The 21,680-nt window shown below is 38.8% G+C and overlaps 1 protein-coding gene across 4 annotated transcripts in view; it reads left to right on the forward strand.

Annotated features, from left to right (window-relative positions):
• Positions 1–21,680, forward strand: part of kiaa1549la (KIAA1549-like a) — a 293,945-nt gene that overhangs the window by 122,599 nt on the left and 149,666 nt on the right. For all 4 annotated transcript variants that reach the window (XM_061969804.2, XM_061969805.2, XM_061969806.2 and 1 more), the window contains exons 3-6: positions 4,362–5,234; positions 9,539–9,654; positions 14,178–14,400; positions 18,982–19,115. In XM_061969804.2, coding sequence (XP_061825788.2) covers positions 4,362–5,234; positions 9,539–9,654; positions 14,178–14,400; positions 18,982–19,115 — 1,346 coding nt within the window. The remainder of the gene's footprint in view (positions 1–4,361; positions 5,235–9,538; positions 9,655–14,177; positions 14,401–18,981; positions 19,116–21,680) is intronic.

A 21,680-nucleotide genomic window follows, 5' to 3' on the forward strand; every position in this document is an offset into this window, starting at 1 on the left:
ATCAGACAGTGTTAAGCCGCTGAAATCCGAGTCTGAATCCGAGCTAATGTCGCTATAACTTGCTGTTCTATCCGCCATGTTTGTTTGTATTGGCATCACTGTGTGACGTCACAGGAAAATGGACGGGTGTATATAACGATGGTTAAAATCAGGCACTTTGAAGCTTTTTTTAGGGATATTGCATGATGGGTAAAATTTTGAAAAAAACTTCGAAAAATAAAATAAGCCACTGGGAACTGATTTTTAATGGTTTTAACCCTTCTGAAATTGTGATAATGTTCCCCTTTAATAATTTTGACAAAATAATAGAATGATAAAAGACACAATATGTTACTGCATATGTCAGCAGCTAAATTAAAATACAAGTTGTCTCGTATGTTCATTATTTTATTTAAGGACACCATTGTTCTTTGATTGCAATAAGCAACATATGTTTAATGTACCGTAAGATTTTTTAAATTAAAATAAACCCAATCATGCAATTTTGTGTGGTCCCGAAAAGTATCGAAATACATTTTGGTACCGGTACCAAAACATTGGGATCGGGACAACACTAGTTCTAATTTACATCTGTCAGTAAACTCGATGTAAAATCACTTAAAACTACAACATGGCTGACTGGATGGGGACGCAGGCAAAGGGGTCTTGGCTTGGAAGAGGACTTTGGCACGTAAACAAGACCGCCCACACAACGACACATTCTGAAGAGACTGTCAGAAACTGACTTGCAGATGGTCTGTAGAACAAAATGCATGCACCAGCATTACATGTAACAGTATGCAGACCACAAGGAGTGTTTTAAATGGATATTTATAAAAATAAAATCATAATATGACCCTATGACAGTCTCAAGCCGTCGTGTGGGTTCCAAGGACCACCAAGCACAGACATCCTGCGAGCAGGTGTAGACTTCTTTATCTTTCAATAAGAAAAAGTCTCTTGCGGGTTGCTTTTGAGCTCTGCCGCGTCGTCTGTGTCTGCCTCTCGCTATCTTCCGCGCTGCATGTTTTGCTGTTCGCTCTCCAACTCCTTCTGCCCCGTCGTTCTTGGCTGCCACTCTTTTACACACTGAGAGGGGAGTACTCAATTGTGCCCAGGTGCGAGATACACGCACCTGATCTCATTTGCGGCGTCGAACCCGGCGGGCCCCGCCTCGCTGCTCGCTTGCCGTCTTGGAACGGGCTCCGGTGTGCCCTGCCTCGCTGTCGGACTGCCGGCCCCGCCTCTCCACAGACCCCTTTAAAAGGGGTGTCCGGGGCCAATTTTAGCACAGCTGTTTCCCAGTGTTTACATGGAGAAAGATTGTACTCATGTTAAAGATTCCTTCAAAAGGGATGCTTGCTCAGGGAGACACAATTACATTTCTATATTTCTTGTTACCCATATGCTGGAGTTGCTTGAATTTAAGGAGGGTTTATGAGCAAGCTGCAACAAACGCATTGTCTATTCATGTCATGTCTGTGTTGATCATGTTCTTATGTCTGTGTTGATCATGTTTTTGTTTGGCCATGTGCTGTTTGTTTTTTGGACACTTTCTTAGTTCCTGGTTGTTCACTCCCTTGTTTTGTTTCCATAGCAACCCATTACTTATCAGCTGTCATGTCACGCACCTGTTTCACGTTTTGAGTCACGCACCTGTTGTTAATCATGTCTGTGTTATTTAAGCTTTTCATTTTTTGTTGGTCAGTCTGGCAACATCACTCTTTATCGACACTCTACATAATGCCATGTTCACAGTCCCATGCCAAGTAAGTTTTTGTTTCATTGTTCACAGTTTCTGCCTTTGTGCAAGTTTTGTTTTCATTAGCCAAGTTTTTTACCTCCGCCATTGTGTGTGCCTTTCGTTTGTTCTTTTTGGTTAATATTAAATAAAATCATGTACTCACATTCCCGTCTCGCCCGAGCCAACTTTCCGTTGCCTTCCGGAAAAACCAACCCCAAGGACCAAGTCGTGACAATTCACAGTGTGAAGCCTCTTCTAGGATACTAATCCTTACCAGCATGGTGGAAAATAAACTACGTTTCTTCCAAGTATCATAAGGACTCGAGGAAAAAGAAGGTCTCAGCATGTTACACACACCAAGCAGGACGACACAAGAAGATAACTGATCGATCCAGATGTCGATACTACCGATACCTAGTATAGTATCAGTATATTGCTGCGCTTGTAACGCGTAAACAAGACAACACAAAAACGTGTGCGCCGTTTATTCCATCAAAAACGAGACTGAATGACTGCTTAAATCAAAGAGACTCAAAATGGCGGTCACAACAAACCCCCACCTTTGGGTAAATCTCCTGACGGTCACTTAAAGGGGCCGCACCGAATTACTCACTCTTAACTGCATGCTGTATTTGAATGCTAAACAAGAACAACATTGTTATGTGCACAATAAAACAATGACAGTGAATAATGACGACAAAGTCAAGTAAAAAGGTGTGGTGAATTATGTCCTTAAAGCAACCGCTATAATATAAACAATACTAATGTGATTAATGTGATTGTGATAATTTTTTTCCCTTGTTTTTATCAATACAAAATAAGATACATTTTTGTTATTGTTTAGTTATTGTGCACTCGACACTTTATTTTGTTAAAAAAAATTGCTAGTTATATTTGTACCACAAATATAATGCATCTGATTTACGACAATCCTAGCGAAATCTAAATGTAATAAGATAAGATTTATATGAATAAGTTATTGTGTTTACTTTGTTTGCTATTAAACATTTTCAGTTCGATAATCTCGGGACTTTGGTCTCGGAATCGGATAGGATTTGAGGCTAAAAGAATCCGATTGTGATAGGAGGCCAAAATCATCCCTATTAACGATAGCTTTCAATATATTATCAGCATTTATCATGGCTTGGGAATCAAGCTATTATTTTTGGTATATGTGTTTTTTTAGTATTGGTGTTAGTGTCACATGGAATTTACCGGTATTAAGCCTGCTCAGTGGCCTTGTGGTTAGAGTGCCCGCCCTGAGATCGGTAGATCGTGAGTTCAAACCGAGTCGAGTCATACCAAAGACTATAAAAATGCATACTTGCCAACCCTCCCAGATTTTCCGGGAGACTCCCAAAATTCAGCGCCTCTCCCGAAAACCTCCCGGGACAAATTTTCTCCCGAAAATCAGGCGGGGCTGGAGGCCACGCCCCCTCCAGCTCCATGCGGACCTGAGTAAGGACAGCCTGTTTTCACGTCCGCTTTCCCACAATATAAACAGCGTGCCTGCCCAATCACGTTATAACTGTAGAATGATCGAGGGCGAGTTCTTGGTCTCTTATGTGGGTTTATTGTTAGGCAGTTTCATTAACATCCAGCGCGGTAACAACACACAACAACAGCAGTCACGTTTTCGTCTACCGTAAAGCAGTTCGTCTACCGTAAACAGCAATGTTGTGACACTCTTAAACAGGGCAATACTGCCATCTACTGTACATGCATATGTGACAATAACATCTAGGGCTTTTAGAGAGTGCAGTGCACAACTGCGCACACAACAAGGAGACGAAGCAGAAGAACGAGGAAGATACAGCCGTGGCGACGCCGACGACGAGTAAGATGAAGAAATACGCTTGTAGGTTCCAAGCCGCAGCTGCGATTGGACCTGGATAGCCTCCGGGAAGAAGTAGTGGACTACCAAGTGCTTGGCAGTGAAGATCTTCCTCAGGAAGCAAAGCTTGACCGGTTTTGGGCCATGCTAGGGAGAGATGGAAGATTCCAGACTCCAGTGCATTTGATGAAAGCACTTTTGTGCGTGCCACACAGCAATGCATCATCAGAGAGGCACTTCAGCATGGTTAGAAAAATAGTGACAGAGAATAGAACAATTCAACCCTTAACTCAACAATGAGTAGATGAGTGTTATGTGTAAATAAATGAACACTGAAATTCAAGTATTTATTTTATTTATATATATATATATATATATATATATATATATATATTTATATATATATATATATATATATATATATTTTATATATATATATATATATATATATATATATATATATATATATATATATATATATATATATATATATATATATATATATATATATATATATATATATATATATGTCTCAAGGTTGGCAGGTATGATAAAAATGGGACCCATTACCTCCCTGCTTGGCACTCAGCATCAAGGCTTGGAATTGGGGGTTAAATCACCTAAATGATTCCCGAGCTTTGCCACCGCTGCTGCTCACTGTTTCCCTCACCTCCCAGGGGGTGGGAAAAGGGCATGGGTCAAATGCAGAGTGTAATTTCACCACACCTAGTGTGTGCGCCTATCAGTGGTACTTTAACTTTAAGAATTAGAATTAAATTAAATAATTTCTTTCATTTGATGCAGATGCTGTCCAGTATACCAACGAGTCTGCAAGCAGCCTTCCAGCCTGGGATCTCCCTACCGTTCCAGAGTCCCTCTTGTCCACCGTGGGCGACCATGACATCACACTTCCTGACAATGTCACCAGCCCTTTCTCCACTCATCAATGGAATACCACGGTGCCCGTACGCACCAGAACTTCCTCTCAGATTACAACTACCACACAAACTACCACGGACACGCCGTCCACCACAGCATCCACACACTCTTTTCCGACAAACATTATTCCCAGTGCGATTCCACCGCTGATGTCCACTGCTGCTCCGAGCACCGCAAGCTTGAACAGTGAGACTGACGACTCCCTGCAGGTGGTGACGCTGACAACAATGAAACCCTCGATGACCAATTCTTCTGTGAGCACCTCTGCTTTGACAACGCCAGCGCTGACCACAAGTATTACTGTTACAGTCTCCCCAAATAGCACAGCTGCTGTAAACACTCAGCCATCACCAAACCTCAAACTAATCACAGCAGCTGGAACTCAACCTGCAACCACCTCCATTACTACTACTAGTACTAGTACTATTATTACTACTACTACACCTACTACTACAGCACCTCCAACCAGTACAACCACACTTGCCCCATCCTCCACAACCACCCCCGTTCCTATAACTACTACTACCACCTTTGCAACTACTACACCAGTACCCACAACCACCACCACCACTACGACCATAGCAGCTACTACATCCAAAACGGTACCTCCTACCACCCTGTTTGTCCCCGTTCAAACTGTACCACCAATGACTACGACCACACAACACTCAAGCAGCACCTTCACAGAAGAAAGTCCTTTACCGTGCAACGTCACGGAGAAGTACTGGGTCAAAACAGGTAAGTGACTTTTAAACTGTGGTGTCAATAATAATAATAGCAATGATTTAAGTGATTTAAGTCATATTTGATGTGAATTCATCAAAGTCATACAACTGAATTATACATTTTTTGAGGACACTTTATTGTGATTAATTGGTACGATAAATAAGTAGGATTATTATTAAGAAATGGTATATATCGAGTATAAACTGTTGACAACCTTCTAATCTTAAACACAACTACAGGCTTTACACTCGTTTCACCCAACACAGTAGCCTTCAGCTTGTTCTACTGTAAATTACAGTACCGTAATTTTCGGACTATAAATCGCAGTTTTTTTCATAGTTTCATAGTCCAGTGCGATTTATATATGTTGTTTTCCTTCTTTATTATGCATTTTTGGCAGGTGCGACTTATACTCCGGTGCGACTTATACTCCGAAATATACGCTACTCACTGATAACCTTGAAGGCTCTTCATGTACTGACGTTTGCATTGATCTGATCACTGCTCCGTGAAAGAGCTTTTCGCCTAAATAAATTGCTAAATTAATCCAAGTGTGTACATTGTTAATGCAGTTTTTTTGTGGATTAATCACGTGTTAACTCTGACAGCTCTCTCTCTCATATATATATATATATATATATATATATATATATATATATATATATATATATATATATATATATATATATATATATATATATTATATATGCATGCATACATGCATACATACAGTACACGCCAAATGTTTGGATACCCTTTCTCATTCAATGTGTTTTCTTTATTTTCATGACTATTTACATTGTAGATTGTCACTGAAGGCATCAAAACTATGAATGAACACATGTGGAGTTATGTATTTAACAAAAAAAAAGGTGAAATAACTGAAAACATGTTTTATATTCTATCCATCCATCCATTTTCTACCGCTTGTCCCTTGTGGGGTTTCAGGGCATAGTGAATTTGCAAACAGCTAAAATTATACACAAAGCAAACTATAACCTGCTACCCAAGAATATACAACAATTCTTCTCAAAAAAAGAGGAGAAATATAATCTTAGAGAGAAATGTAATTTAAAACATTTGTATGCACGTACAACACTTAAGACCTTCAGTATATCAGTATGTGGAATTAAATTATGGAATGGATTAAGCAAAGCAATCAAACAATGTACTAATATGATCCACTTCAAGAAACTCTTCAAACTTAAAGTGTTTACAAAGTATAAAGAAGAAGAACCATGATAAATGGGTTGTACTTGTATAGCACTTTTCTACCTTCAAGGTACTCAAAGCGCTTTGACACTACTTCCACATTTACCCATTCACACACACATTCACACACTGATGGAGGGAGCTGCCATGCAAGGCGCTAACCAGCACCCATCAGGAGCAAGGGTGAAGTGTCTTGCTCAGGACACAACGGACATGACGAGGGTGGTACTAGGTGGGGATTGAACCAGGGACCCTCGGGTCGCGCACGGCCATTCTTCCACTGCGCCACGCCGTCCCTAAACATAAACATAAACATTCTGAATTTATTTAACTCATCCATTCTTTCATTCTTTCACTCACAAAATAATCTTACTTATCTCAACATATGAAATGTAACTTACTTCACCAATTATTATTTATTTACTTATTTTTATTGTGATTGCTTATGGAGTATATTGTGAATAAATTGAGAACAGGAAGTGAACAAAAGTTTTAGCAACTGTTATGTAAAAGAAAAGGGGTAGGATTGAATAAGCTCTGCTTCTTCCTACTCCTTTTCGAACATGTTGAAAAGAGAAACTGGAGATTGTGATGTATCATGTTGTATGATTGCATGTTTGAAATAAACTCAAACTCAGGGGGTGCTAGGGTCTATCTCAGCAGCATTCTAGTTTCTTCAAAATAGCCACCCTTTGTTCTGATTACTGCTTTGCACATCCTTGGTATTCTCTCCATGCTTCAAGAGGTAGTCACCTGAAATAGTTTTCACTTCACAGGTGTGCTTGAAGCTTATCGAGAGAATGCTAAGAGTGTGCAAAGCTGTAATCAGAGCAAATGGTGGCTATTTTGAAGAAACTAGAATATAAAAACTTGTTTTCAGTTATTTCACCTTTTTTTTTGTTAAGTACATATCTCCACATGTGTTCATTCATAGTTTTGGTGCCTTCAGTGACAATCTACAATGTAAATAGTCTTGAAAATAAAGAAAATGCATTGAATGAGGAAAAGGTGTGTCCAAACTTTTGGCCTGTTCTGTGCACACACACACACACATTCGGTATACACTTACACAATTGCACTACTTCAAAGGCCATTTTTTTTAAATGTAATATTATTACTTTACGGAATATTTACTTTTTTATACACATTTATTTCAATGCATATATGACACACTGCAATCTACTGAGTGAAGGTAAATCTCAAATGTTCTAAAATACTGTATATAGTGTTTTTATTCTTCAATCAGTTAATATCAACATATTTGACAGTAAAGATGTTCTAGAACGTAATAGCGTGTAGAACATGAAAAATAACATCAGAGGTACTTTGCTAGGTAACTAATAACAATGACATAACGGAGTTACAAACTCAATTACTTTTTTGGGAGGAGTCATTTGTAACTGTAACTAATTGCTATTTTTAAGTAAGATGACCAACGCTGCTTATTAGCAATGCGTGTGCTGCACTGTCATTCCACATAGCTCTGGTACTGACGTCGAAGATGAAGTGCAACCTAAATGAAGAGAGTTCATCCCCACTTTGACATGTTGATAGCTGACAGCAGTCTTAGTTAGCATAAACTTGTAGAATATACTTAAACATAGATGTAGTGAAGCCTCAAGATTTGAAGCACGATGTAGCCTGGGACAACTTTATTCTTGTGTTGGTATGATTATTATCTACTTTACAGCCTTGCTTTTACCATGCACACTGCAAAAAGTCAGTGTTCAAAAACAAGAAAAAAAAAAAAAAAATGAGGGGTATTTTATTTGAACTAAGCAAAATTATTTGCCAATAGAACAAAAAAATTCGGCTTGTCAAGATTTTCCAAAACAAGTAAAATTAGCTAACCTCAATGAACCCAAAAATACCTTAAAATAAGTATATTCTCACTAATAACAAGTGCACTTTTCTTGGTAGAAAAAAAAAGAGACCTTTTTTCTCAATATGTTGAAAAATAATCTTGAATTAAATAAATGCTAGTGCCATTATCTTGACATAATGATAAGCGCTCGGCATTGCATTTCTTGAAACCAGCAAACCTACACTAAAAACGAGTTTATTGTTCTTAATGGAAAGGCAACAAGGCAACCGCTTGTTACTCTCGGGTTCTCCTTGCCGCTCAGGCAAATCATATTGTCTAAAAATGCATTTTTCCATCGATAACATGACATCATCGCGCCAAGTGCGTGCTCTTTCAGTCAATTAGTGCGCATATATACAGCATGTTTTGTTTTATTGTAATTTTGAAGAATTTATCTAAATGTGCATGAACTGTTTCTGTTCAAAATAGTTAGAAATGTCACATCTTAAATGTTTAAATATTAACTGTCAGTTTACTGTACTGTACCAACTGTACTACTATATGAGTACGTATTTTCTATTGTTTCATTGAAAATAAAACAGGAAAGTCCATTTGGCTGTCATCTGTTTTATTTATGAGACACATTCGTGTCAAAATCATGATTTTTTTTCATGCTTGAAGTAAGAAATTATTACTTTAAAAAAGTAGTTTTATACTTGTGAGTGTTGATGACACAACTTTGCAACACTTGATATTCTAGTTTCAAGCATGTTTTACTCAATATAGGTCATAACATCTCAGCAACAAGCTGTAATATCTTACTGAGATCATTTAGGACCAAAACCCTTAAAACAAGTAAAACACTCTAACATCAAATCTGCTTAGTGAGAAGAATGATCTTATCAGACAGAAAATAAGCAAATACCACCCGTATTTGAGATATTTAATCTTACTTAGATTTCAGTTTTTGCAGTGCACTCTATTATAAAAATGATAATGAAGTCGTGATGAACAGGTACCGTGCCATTTCCACAGCTCAGACTCAGCGTACCTATTATGGGACCAGGGTATAATTACATGCACTCAGATTAATCAAAAACATGTGCTTAAAGCAAGGACAGATTTTCCCAGCGTGTGAAACAATTAAAAAGATGATGAAGAGTGCAAAAAGGGGTCTGTTCTAAAATGAATGTTTTTTTTACCTCCTCATCAAAAGAGCATTAGAACTTAATGTAACAAACAAACAGTCCATTACAAATGATGCAATGACAGCATGTTCCATGTGTATTTCTCTCCACAGTTCTGTCTGTTGAGATCAGAAAGAACCGACTTGATCTGGTCCTGAAACAGAATCTGGCTAAAGGATTGAGTCATGCACTGCAGAGAGCGCTGAATGACTCCACTGCTTATGCACAGGTCAGTCTGTCACGCACATGAACATTGACTATTCAACAAGTCAATACATAATCAATAGTCGTAAAGAGTCTGGAACTCTCGGCCAATACCAACAAGTCAAGGATCTGCAGCGGCAATAATGATTTTTAAATAAGCACACGCGGTATGCAGGCATGTGTGTTCAAAATTGACCAGTACATTATTAAAATTACTTTGAATTGTTATCTACATCTGCGGTCCCCTCAAAGGTTTCTCATTGTATCCCATTGGGTTGACGTTTTTCTTGCCCTGATGTGTCGTTGTGGCTTGTGCAGCCCTTTGAGACACTCGTGATTTAGGGCTATATAAATAAACTTTGATTGATTGATTGATTTATTGAGGAACCAAAAAAAAAAAAGAACATTGCTTCCGAGAGATGGCATGAAACAATGTAAAACATATGATTTTTTACCTATTATTTATGCTCTATTTTTTATTTATTTAAAACTTAAAACTGGGAATGTATTTGTTGCTCCTGTAGCCCTTTGAGATTTCTCTTGTATGTAAAATTAATTGCAATTAAATTAGAGATGTCCGATAAATGCTTTAAAATGTAGTATCGGAAATTATCGGTATCGGTTTCAAAAAGTAAAAATAATGACTCTTTAAAACGCCGCTGTACGGAGTGGTACACGGACGTAGGGAGAAGTTCAGAGCACCAATAAACCTTAAAGGCATTGACTTTGTGTGCCGACCCAATCTACGACTTTTCACACACACAAGTGAATGCAGCATACTTGGTCAACAGCCATACAGGTAACACTGAGGGTGGCCGTATAAACAACTTTAACACTGTTACAAATATGCGCCACACTGTGAACCCACACCAAACAAGAATGCCAAACACATTTCGGGAGAATATCCGCACCGTAACACAACATAAACACAACAGAACAAATACCCGGAACCCCTTGCAGCACTATCTCTTCCGGGACGCTACAATATACACCCCCCGCTATTTTTTTTTCCCTAACTTGAGTTGATTTATTTTGGAAAACATTGTTTCATTGTTTAATGCATCCAGCGAGGCATCACAACAAAATTAGGCATAATAATGTGTTAATTCCACAACTGTATATCAGTATCGGTTGATATCGGAATCGGTAATTAAGAGTTGGACAATATCTGAATATCGGATATCGGCAAAAAAGCCATTATCGGACTTCTCTAAATTAAATGTATTATTATTGTTAGCTATATTGTATTCGATAGCTTTTAAAAACGAGTTGCTTTTTAGTAAAGTGAGGTGAGAAAATCAGTTGTAAAATGTGTCAGACAGGGATTGATCAATTATTGACTAATTTCCTTTGGAAATAATGCATGAGAAATGAAGACGGTGGAAATGTTCCCTGCCACTCAGCTGTGACTGTGTCCGATATGTATTTTTACCGATAATTTTGTCACGTTAAGCAAAGTTTGGAACCCAGACAGACAGGAAGACATAACCGTTCAAAAATTAATTTAATTATTCAATGAAGGCCAGGAACAAAAAACAATGGCACTGGGTGGAGGAACCCGTTCAGTTCAGTTTATTTCCAACATGCATACGATACAATGTAATGCATCACATATTTCCTGTTGTTTCATTTACAGCACGTCCGAAAAGGAGTAGGAAGAAGCAGATGTTATTTAATCCTACCCCTTTTCACTCCATCGTAATTGTATCCCATTTCCTTGTTCTCTGTAACAGAATAGTTAATAAATACATAATAAATAGTATACCATAGTACGTAAACAAATATTAAATACATAAATATATATATATACATAATAAAATAAGAAAAAGGGGGTTGAAGATGTTCATCATACTTATTGTTCTGTGTACTTTGTGAACACTTGTAGTTTAAACAGTCTCTTAAACTGAATCATATCGGTGCTTTGTTTGATTTGCCACAAAAAACAAACAAACAAAGGGAACAAAGTGCAAAATAAATTGGCCGTAGGAAGTCGGGCAAAAAGGCTGAGGACAAAAACAAATGAGAGAGCACAGAGAAAATTCTTGCTCAAGACTTGGCGGGAAGGAGGTCGCCGTTGGTCTGCACTCACGGAGGAAATGAAGGCAAGAACCAGCAAAGGACAGGTGTGTGCAATCACTATAAGTGGTGATTAGTGCCAGGTGTGCTCAAGCCTGGCAGCCTTCCTGGGTTGCCATGACAACGGGGGCGCGCGAGAGAGAAAGAGAGAACAGAGTGGGAGAAGGGTGGCCAGGAAAAGCATGAAGGAGAAAAACAGCAATGTGACATATTTAATACCGAGAACTTTTTCCACATTGATTGCACTAAGCAGCAACTAATTTGTCATTCAGCCAAGCGGGGGTCAGGCTGGACTATAACAATTGTTCATATTGGCTTTTCTCTACAAAACCTAAAAATTGATGTGCCTACTAAATGTCTGCAAAAAATCAGTGTTCAAAAACAAGAGAAAAAATAAAAAAAATTAGGCGTATTTTATTTGAACTAAGCAAAATTATCTGCCAATAGAACAAGAACATTTGGCTTGTCAAGACTTTCCAAAACAAGTAAAATTAGCTAACCTCAATGAACCCAAAAATATCTTAAAATAAGTATATTTTCACTAATAACAAGTGCACGTTTCTTGGTAGGAAAAAAAAATTAGACCTTTTTGCTCAATATGTTGAAAAATATTTTTAAATAAGTAGATGCTAGTGCCATTATCTTGACATAATGATATATGCTCGGCATCATGATTTTTTTTTCATGCTTGTAGTAAGAAATTATTACTTTAAAAAAGTAGTTTTATACTCGTGAGTGTTGATGACACAGCTTTGCATCAGTTGATATTCTAGTTTCAAGCATGTTTTACTCAATATAGGTCATACAATCTCAGCAACAAGCTGTAATATCTTACTGAGATCATTTAGGATTAAAACCCTTAAAACAAGTAAAACACTCTAACATAAAATCTGCTTAGTGAGAAGAATGATCTTATCAGACAGAAAATAAGCAAAGATCACCCTTATTTGAGATATTTAATCTTACTTAGATTTCAGTTTTTGCAGTGTACCCCTTTAAGTTAAAGGCTTACTGAAATGTGATTTTCTTATTTAAACGGGGATAACAGGTCCATTCTATGTGTCATACTTGATCATTTCGCGATATTGCCATATTTTTGCTGAAAGGATTTAGTAGAGAACATTGACGATAAAGTTTGCAACTTTTGGTCGCTGATAAAAAAGGCTTGCCTGTACCGGAAGTAGCAGACGAGTAGCGTGACGTCACAGGTTGTGGAGCTCCTCACATCCGCACATTGTTTACAATCATGGCCACCAGCAGCGAGAGCGATTCAGACCGAGAAAGCGACGATTCCCCCATTAATTTGAGCGAGGATGAAAGATTCGTGGATGAGGAAAGTGAGAGTGAAGGACTAGAGGGCAGTGGGAGCGATTCAGATAGGGAAGATGCTGTGAGAGGCGGGTGGGACCTGATATTCAGCTGGGAATGACTAAAACAGTAAATAAACACAAGACATTTATATACTCTATTAGCCACAACACAATCAGGCTTATATTTAATATGCCACAAATTAATCCCGCATAACAAACACCTCCCCCTTCCCGTCCATATAACCCGCCGATACAACTCAAACACCTGCACAACACACTCAATCCCACAGCCCAAAGTACCGTTCACCTCCCCAAAGTTCATACAGCACATATATTTCCCCAAAGTCCCCAAAGTTACGTACGTGACATGCACATAGCGGCACGCACGTACGGGCAAGCGATCAAATGTTTGGAAGCCGCAGCTGCATGTGTACTCACGGTACCGCGTCTGCGCATCCAACTCAAAGTCCTCCTGGTAAGAGTCTCTGTTGTCCCAGTTCTCCACAGGCCAATGGTAAAGCTTGACTGTCATCTTCCGGGAATGTAAACAATGAAACACCGGCTGTGTTATCCGGCACAACAGTCAAGGGGTGCATTCTACGGCGAGGGTGCGTTATCCGGCACAACACCTGCCGCAATACACCGCTTCCCACCTACAGCTTTCTTCTTTGCTGTCTCCATTGTTCATTAAACAAATTGCAAAAGATTCACCAACACAGATGTCCAGAATACTGTGGAATTTTGCGATGAAAACAGACGACTTAATAGCTGGCCACCATGCTGTCCCAAAATGTCCTCTACAATCCGTGACGTCACGCGCTGACGTCATCATACCGAAACGTTTTCAGCAGGATATTTCACGCGGAATTTAAAATTGCACTTTAGTAAGCAAACCCGGCCGTATTGGCATGTGTTGCAATGTTAAGATTTCATCGTTGATGTATAAACTATCAGACTGTGTGGTCGGTAGTAGTGGGTTTCAGTAGGCCTTTAATAACACGTGTTGTGTTATTGATTCATCTGCTACTGAGCTCAAATACCACATAATGTTATATTTTTTAATTTGCTATTCTGCACAGAGGAAATAAGTATTTGCTGAGTTTTGGATCAGCATTTAAATTGTAACAAACTCTCTCTCTCTCTCTCTCTCTCTCTCACACAGGTGGAACGTGAGGACTGTGGCCCATTCAACGTAACGCTGGGTTTCTATGTGGCCGGTGTCAAAACTGTCTACATTTCCTCTTATGTTGTGGAGGCACTCAGCGTGTATGGTTTTGATAAGTTGCTCTCTGACATCAGACAGCACACCACATTAGTCAAGGCAGTTCTGGTTCCCGTGGCAACCTGGATGCCCACCCCGAGTATTCATTTCCAGCTAAAAACAGGTATGAACCAAGGCCATGCACACACTTACAGTATACTGTATGTACGAAACCCAAAATCAGTGAAGTTGGCACATTGTGTAATTCGTAAATAAAAACAATATAATGATTTGCAAATCCTTTTCAACTTATATTCAATTGAATATAAGTTCCTTACACTGTCCATCCTTTGTAACTCAGCTACTGGGTAGAACAATTTCCCTTGTGGATCAATAAAGTTTGTCTAAGTCTAAGTCTAATATAATAATAATGTTGAATTATTATTATTATTATTCATATTATCCACTGATGATAATCATACATGTATAAACTAATCTCTAAATTATACTCTGAAGTACTGGAAAATGTGACATATTTATAATCATATTTAAGTGCATAGGTTATAGGTTATATGATTGTTTAAATTCCTATTCTGGCCACCTTATATTGAATTTAACAAATACAGATTATTTAGGGGTGTTACCCAGATATGTTGGATTGGTTGATCCCATCTTTAAATAGTCAAACATTTAGATTTAGAGTGTTTACATGTGTTTTATAAATTCATGCAATAATGAGTTTTTAGTGCATACTAACACACCGTGTATGTATAGAAACTAGTGGTGGCAGGGAAGGGGGTGGCATCGTTTGGGTTTAGGGTTGGATAGGGGGACCTTCGGGAATCTTGTTTATGGGCGCACTGATATTTTAAAACAATTTTGTAAACTGAAATATTTAGAATGAACTAGCACACAGGTGGGATTTTCCTCATTGCACAGCATTACTTGCGCACGTGAAATGCAAAAGCAGGAAAACTGTGAGGCAGAGGCAGAGAGTACAAAGGGATTCAGAAAGTGCGGAATAGTAGAGCAAAGACTAAAACAGGATTTTCTCAATCCATTCCTGCTCTCTCTTTGATACCCTAAATCCAATACAAATGCCCATGATTGCAAAGCAAAGGGAAATTGGGCCGTCTAACTGGTTAACTTTTTAAGAAAACAAATTATTACATGCCACATGGAATCATGGCGTCTTGATAGGGATCAAACTGGAAATCCTTGTGATAATCAGGTTGGTAGTGAGCAACTTGGTATTTAAAAAAGATGCACAATACACACATTTTACTAAGTTATCATCATCTCTGAACTTTTATAACATACCGTTGTGATACTGTTTGTGAAACGGAATACAATACAGTTTAATCTAAAAAAAAAAGCAAAAAAGAAAAGTGATACAATCTAAAGCAGAGGTGTCAAACGTATGGCCCTTGGGCCGGATCAGGCCCGCGAACAGGTTTTATGCGGCCCGCGAGATGAGTTTGCTGAGTTTAAAATTGAACTGAAATTGTTTAATGAAAGAAACTGCTGTTCTAAATGTGTCCACTGGGTGTCACAATAACAACTCTGTTGGGCAAGCAAACGCTTGATACCGGGGCCAAGCAAGAGGTACACACTAAAGCGCATATAGCGTATATATATATATATATATATATATATATATATATATATATACAGGCGTGGCCTCCATGTTCGAAACTGCTCCCACAGTGGAGTGTTTTAAGTCTTGTCTTAAGACCCACATTTATTCTTTGGCTTTTAACACTATGTGAGTTGTGTGGTCCTCTGTCCTCTGTTGTCCTCTGTGTTTTATTTAAATGTTGATTTCTATATACTGTTTTAATTGGTTTTACCCTTTAAAATCGTTTTTAATCATATTTATTAGGGACCGCAATGTCCCTTTGGGACAGAGGACCCTATTGTAATTGTAAGGTTTTATTATTATTATTCCGCCGCCTCTTTGAGCTGTAATTTGACCCCCTTTAACATGCTTCAAAACTCACCATATTTGACACACACATCAGGACTGGCAAAAATTGCCATCTAATAAAAAAAACCAAACCCCAAAACTCAAAATTGCGCTCTAGCGCCCCCTAGGAAAAACACAGACAAAACTGCTTGTAACCTCCGGTAGGAATGTCGTAGAGACATGAAACAAAAACCTCTATGTAGGTCTGACTCATACATTGACATCCTTCAGCAAAAATCAACAGGAAGTTGGCAATTCCCCCTTCAAAACAAAAGTTTACTAAAAACAGTCACTTTTGCCTCTATGAACTGTAATTTGACCCCCTTAACATGCTTCAAAACTCACCAAACTGGACACACACATCAGGACTGGCAAACATTGCAATCTAATAAAAAACCCAACCCCAAAACTCAAAATTGCGCTCTAGCGCCCCCTAGGAAGAAAACACAGACACAACTGCTCCTAGGAAGAAAACTCAGACAAAACTGCCTGTAACTTCCAGTAGGAATGTCTTAGAGACATGAAACAAAAACCTCTATGTTGTCAATACTAGGACTAAGGTGTGTTTGTTTTCCCGAGATGTAAGTAAAGCTGGATGTGGCATGGCGTGAAGGTAAAGACATTTATTTTACACTAACAAAGGAACAAAAAGCGCGCTCAAGGCGGAAGTACAAACTTGACTAACGAAACAAAAAGACTTGCACGTGGGCAAAAAACTATGGACATGAACAAAAGTCGCTAACTGTGGCATGAATAGAAAAAAACTTACTTGACATGGCATGAAGTGCGCAGAGGTAAACAGAGTGAATGTCGCCAGGCCGACCAACAGAAAAAGACAGGCTTTAAATAACAGTGACATGATTGGTGACAGGTGTGTGAGTCCAAACGTGGAACAGGTGAAACTAATGGGTAGCCATGGAAACAAGACAAGGAAGTGAAAAGGCAGGAACTAAAAAGAGTCCAAAACCCAAACAGAACATAACTTAAACAAAACATGATCCAGACATGACAGAGCCCCTCCCTTAAGGACAGATACTAGATGTCCAAAAAAACAAAACACAAAGCAGGATCAAGAGTCATGGGAGGGCGGGAGGGGGACATGGCGGTGGGTCGCCAGACCAAGTGTCCCCAAATCCACCGAGGCAAAGACAGGTGGCGGCGACGCGTAGAGCGCCGCTGTACCTGACGAGGTGAGCGACCTTGGCGTGGCGGACGACCATAACTTAAACAAAACATGATCCAAACATGACATTTGTAGGTCTCACTCATTCATTGACAACCCCCAGCAAAAATCAACAGGAAGTTTGCAATTCCCCCTTCAAAACAAAAGTTTTGTAAAAACTGGTCACCTTTTTTCAAACATTATCTCCTCTGAGCGCGTTTGTCGCGTCGGCTTCAAACTAGCACAGGAGAGAGATTGAACCCTTCTGATTAAAAGTTGACCAAAGAGTTTTAATTACTGCTCTGGTTTGGATTTTATGTGCCGTCAAAGTCGGTCCAGTTCATCGCTGCTTGCAGCTTTAATTTTTACATTGTTTTTATATTGGTTTTATGTTTATTTATTTTTTGGTTTTATTCAGTCATTGGTGGAGCTAAGGATAATATTTGAATATTGTTTTTAATATTGTTGTGCAGCACTTTGGAAACATTTTTGTTGTTTAAATGTGCTGTATAAATAAAGTGGATTGGATTGGATTGGCTGCGGCTCCTCCCCTCGAACAAATGAAATGCAAAACCTGCAGTTTTAGGTCTTCTGCTTCGAATGCATTGTTCTCTGGCACCCTCATTGCTCCTAAATGTCTCTGTCAAAAATGAGAAAAGTGAGTGTAACTCAACAATCTTCAACAGTTTCTACCTCCGTGTGTGTAGTTTGTCGAGTTAGCACAGGATTAATACCTGGACATGACAAAGTTATTTATATTTTGTTCAATCCCAGATAGACTGCGACTTCATGTTTATTGGCTTTGTAGATACACTGAGACTAAGTCTAAGTTTGTTGTGTTTTTCAAACCGCACACATTTTTTTTCCCCTCAGAATTTGAAATGTTTTGTCACAAGGATTATTTGTAATTTGTACATTTTCAGAATGTGCTCGGTCTATTTTTGGCCAAAGACAACAATCTGAAGTTGTCTTTGTTTTTATGTTATCATGCTATGATTTTACCAGTCCGGCCCACCTCAATGTGGCCCCTGAGCTAAAATCAGTTTGACAGCTTTGATCTAAAGTATTAAAACATCTGGTTTATTTTCAAGCATAGCCTCGATTCAGGCTGACAAAGCCCATATTTTTGAAATGACAGTGGGTGAACTGTTGGACAATCCTTAGGGTTCAGTGAATATTCTCATTTGTTTGAAAATGACTTGTTTGACAGCACTCTCCAATATCACCTAAGGATATTCTGCTGTCAATTTTTGGGTGAACTATAAATGCAGTTTCAGGTTTGCTCAGCTCATAAAGCATTAACACAGAGAATATTCCAATTTATCAGGCGCAGCCCGATCTGCATAAGATTAGCATCTGGGTCAACCCTGTTTGCGTCTGATATGTGTTGCAGATTATACAACCAGTGAAGGATGTTGAAGGTTTTTTCGTCTTTCTGTATTCTGCGTTAATCACTAGTGTTTGGATTCATGTCCCTCTTATGGCAATAAGAGTTTGCATTTCTGCTGGTTCAGGGCACAAATTTTTATCACTTTCATAAACACCATGTTCATATTACGAACATTGTTGGGATTTCAATAACATTAGAAAGTGTTTCATGATACTTATTGCAAAATCATTTCTTCTCTCTTCTGTAGTGTTGAGGTTTGTTGGTCCGACAGACAACATCTACTCCTGCAGTTTTGTCCAGATGCTTGAGCAGAGACTGGAGGGCGCCTTTGATGAGGCTCAGGACAAAGTGCTGGAGACCTACAGCAGGCTCACCGTGGAGGTTTGTACATGGATTTGTCGAGACTATTGTCAGGGGTGAATGCCAACCTACAAAGGGCTTAATCCACTAAGATCCAAATAACAAGTGCTAAAGAGCGTGTGCAAACTATAAAATTGTGTGTACTAGTGGGCGTGTTGCAGTTGATCTACTAAGACTGTGTGCACAATCAATAACAAGTGCAAACCCTATTTTAATGTGGATTTTGTGTATACTACCTGCTCCACATTAATGACATTATACACTGAAACGGTCCAACCTGTACTGTTTTGTTATGTTGTGAAATATGCAGCACACACCACCCTTCCGTGGCGATATACTGTAGAACTATGATCTGGACAACTTAACCTATTTTTAGCTTGCCCGAAGGTGCGCTCTGGGAGGTGCCTGTGTTGTGATGGTGCATCTGGAATAATCCAGAAATGCATGAAAATACCTTTTTGCAAGACATTTTTTAAAATAGGATATACATTTCTTATATGAAAACAAATCTTTAACGGCAAAAACAAAACAAAAAATGAACGCTTGCAGGCACCAAAATGAATCAATGGATTTTTCTTAAAATCCGCCACTTACTGTAAATCATCCAGCAGTTATAAAATTATAATGTGATATTGCTGAAAAGAAAACATGTCTATTTATTTATTCATGACAGTCCAAATATGTTGAAACTAGAGATGTCCGATAATGGCTTTTTTGCCGATATTCCAATATTGTCCATCTCTTAATTACTGATTCCGATATCAACCGATACCGATATATACAGTCGTGGAATTAACACATTATTATGCCTAATTTTGTTGTGATGCCCCGCTGGATGCATTAAACAATGTAACAAGGTTTTCCAAAATAAATCAACTCAAGTTATGGAAAAAAATGCCAACATGGCACTGCCTTGTTTATTGTTGAAGTCACAAAGTGCATTATTTTTTTTTAACATGCATCAAAACAGCAGCTTGGAATTTGGGACATGCTCTCCCTGAGAGAGCATGAGGAGGTTGAGTTGGGGGGGGGTAGCGGGGGGGGTATATTGTAGCGTCCCGGAAGAGTTAGTGCTGCAAGGGCTTCTAGGTATTTGTTCTGTTGTGTTCATGTTGTGTTACGGTGCGGATGTTCTCCCGAAATGTTTGTCATTCTTGTTTGATGTGGGTTCACAGTGTGGCGCATATTTGTAACAGTGTTAAAGTTGTTTATACGGCCACCTTCAGTGTGACCTGTATGGCTGTTGACCAAGTATGCATGCATTCACTTGTGTCTGTGAAAAGCTGCAGATATTATGTGATTGGTCCGGCATGCAAAGGCAGTGCCGTTAAGGTTTATTGCCGCTCTGTACTTCTACCTACTGTACGTCTGTGTACCACTCCGTACAGCGGCGTTTTAAAAAGTCATACATTTTACTTTTTGAAACCGATACCGATAATTTCCGATATTACATTTTAAAGCATTTGTTGGTCGATAATATCGGACTGCCGATATTATCGGATATCTCTAGTTGAAACATACACGCAAGTTAGAGTATTCTCTCACCTTCGTCTGTGTCTTCCACTCTCACAGCCATTTGTGCGTAACTGTGCCAGTTTGCGCACACATGTCAAATATGTTAAATGTAAACTCAAAACAGAAGCTGCAGAACAATTGTATGCCTAATAAATCTTGTCACGAGTGCTAAATGACTGATGAATTATTAAATGCTAATAATCAGCACCTATTCTTTAAATACATGAAAACAAGACACGCATGGGGCATCTTGGCTCGGTTGGTAGAGCGGCCATGCCAGCAAATTGAGGGTTCTGGGTTCAATCCCTACTTCCGACATCCTAGTCACTGTCGTTGTGTCCTTGGGCAAGACACTTTACCCACCTGCTCCCAGTACCACCCACACTGGTTTAAATGTAACTTAGATAATGGCTTTCACTATGTAAAGTGCTTTGAGTCACTAGAAAGAGCGCTATATAAATATAATTCACTTCACTAAATGACGTGCGCTATCAATTTTTCACTTTTAATTATGTGCAAACCTTTAGTAGATCTGCTCCAAAATGTATACTGAAGAAATAATAAGGACTTTCCTCATAACTCGACAGTGCGCCATATAACCTGGTGCGCCTAATGTAAGGAATAAGTTTGGTTGAGCTTACCCACCTTGAAGCAATTTTATTTGGTACATGGTGTAATGATAAGTGTGACCAGCAGATGGCAGTCAAACACAAGAGATAAGTGTAGGCTGTACTGTTTGAATACGAGTATTGTTATGGTGCATGTATAAAGTAAGACATATTATCTGGCGTTTTGTTTCGCAATATTATGCAAAAAGCAACTTTTCTTACCTTCTGATACCTGCTGATCTGTATTTGGGATCTGCATAAATCCTTAAAAAAATTGTGTGCGTCCGCCTTTGTAGTCCGTGACGACACCGTCATCGATAAGCTTCTTCTTTTTCTCTATCTTCTTGTTATGTGGCATTCATTCTCCGCTGTTGCCATTTCTAATATAAAGTACTGTAAAGTTCTTACTTATATCTGTCAGTAAACTTGCCACAAAAGGTGTAGTGAGTTTACATTATTCACC

This window comes from Nerophis lumbriciformis, linkage group LG10 (assembly GCF_033978685.3).
Source record: "Nerophis lumbriciformis linkage group LG10, RoL_Nlum_v2.1, whole genome shotgun sequence".
NCBI classification, from domain to species: domain Eukaryota; kingdom Metazoa; phylum Chordata; class Actinopteri; order Syngnathiformes; family Syngnathidae; genus Nerophis; species Nerophis lumbriciformis.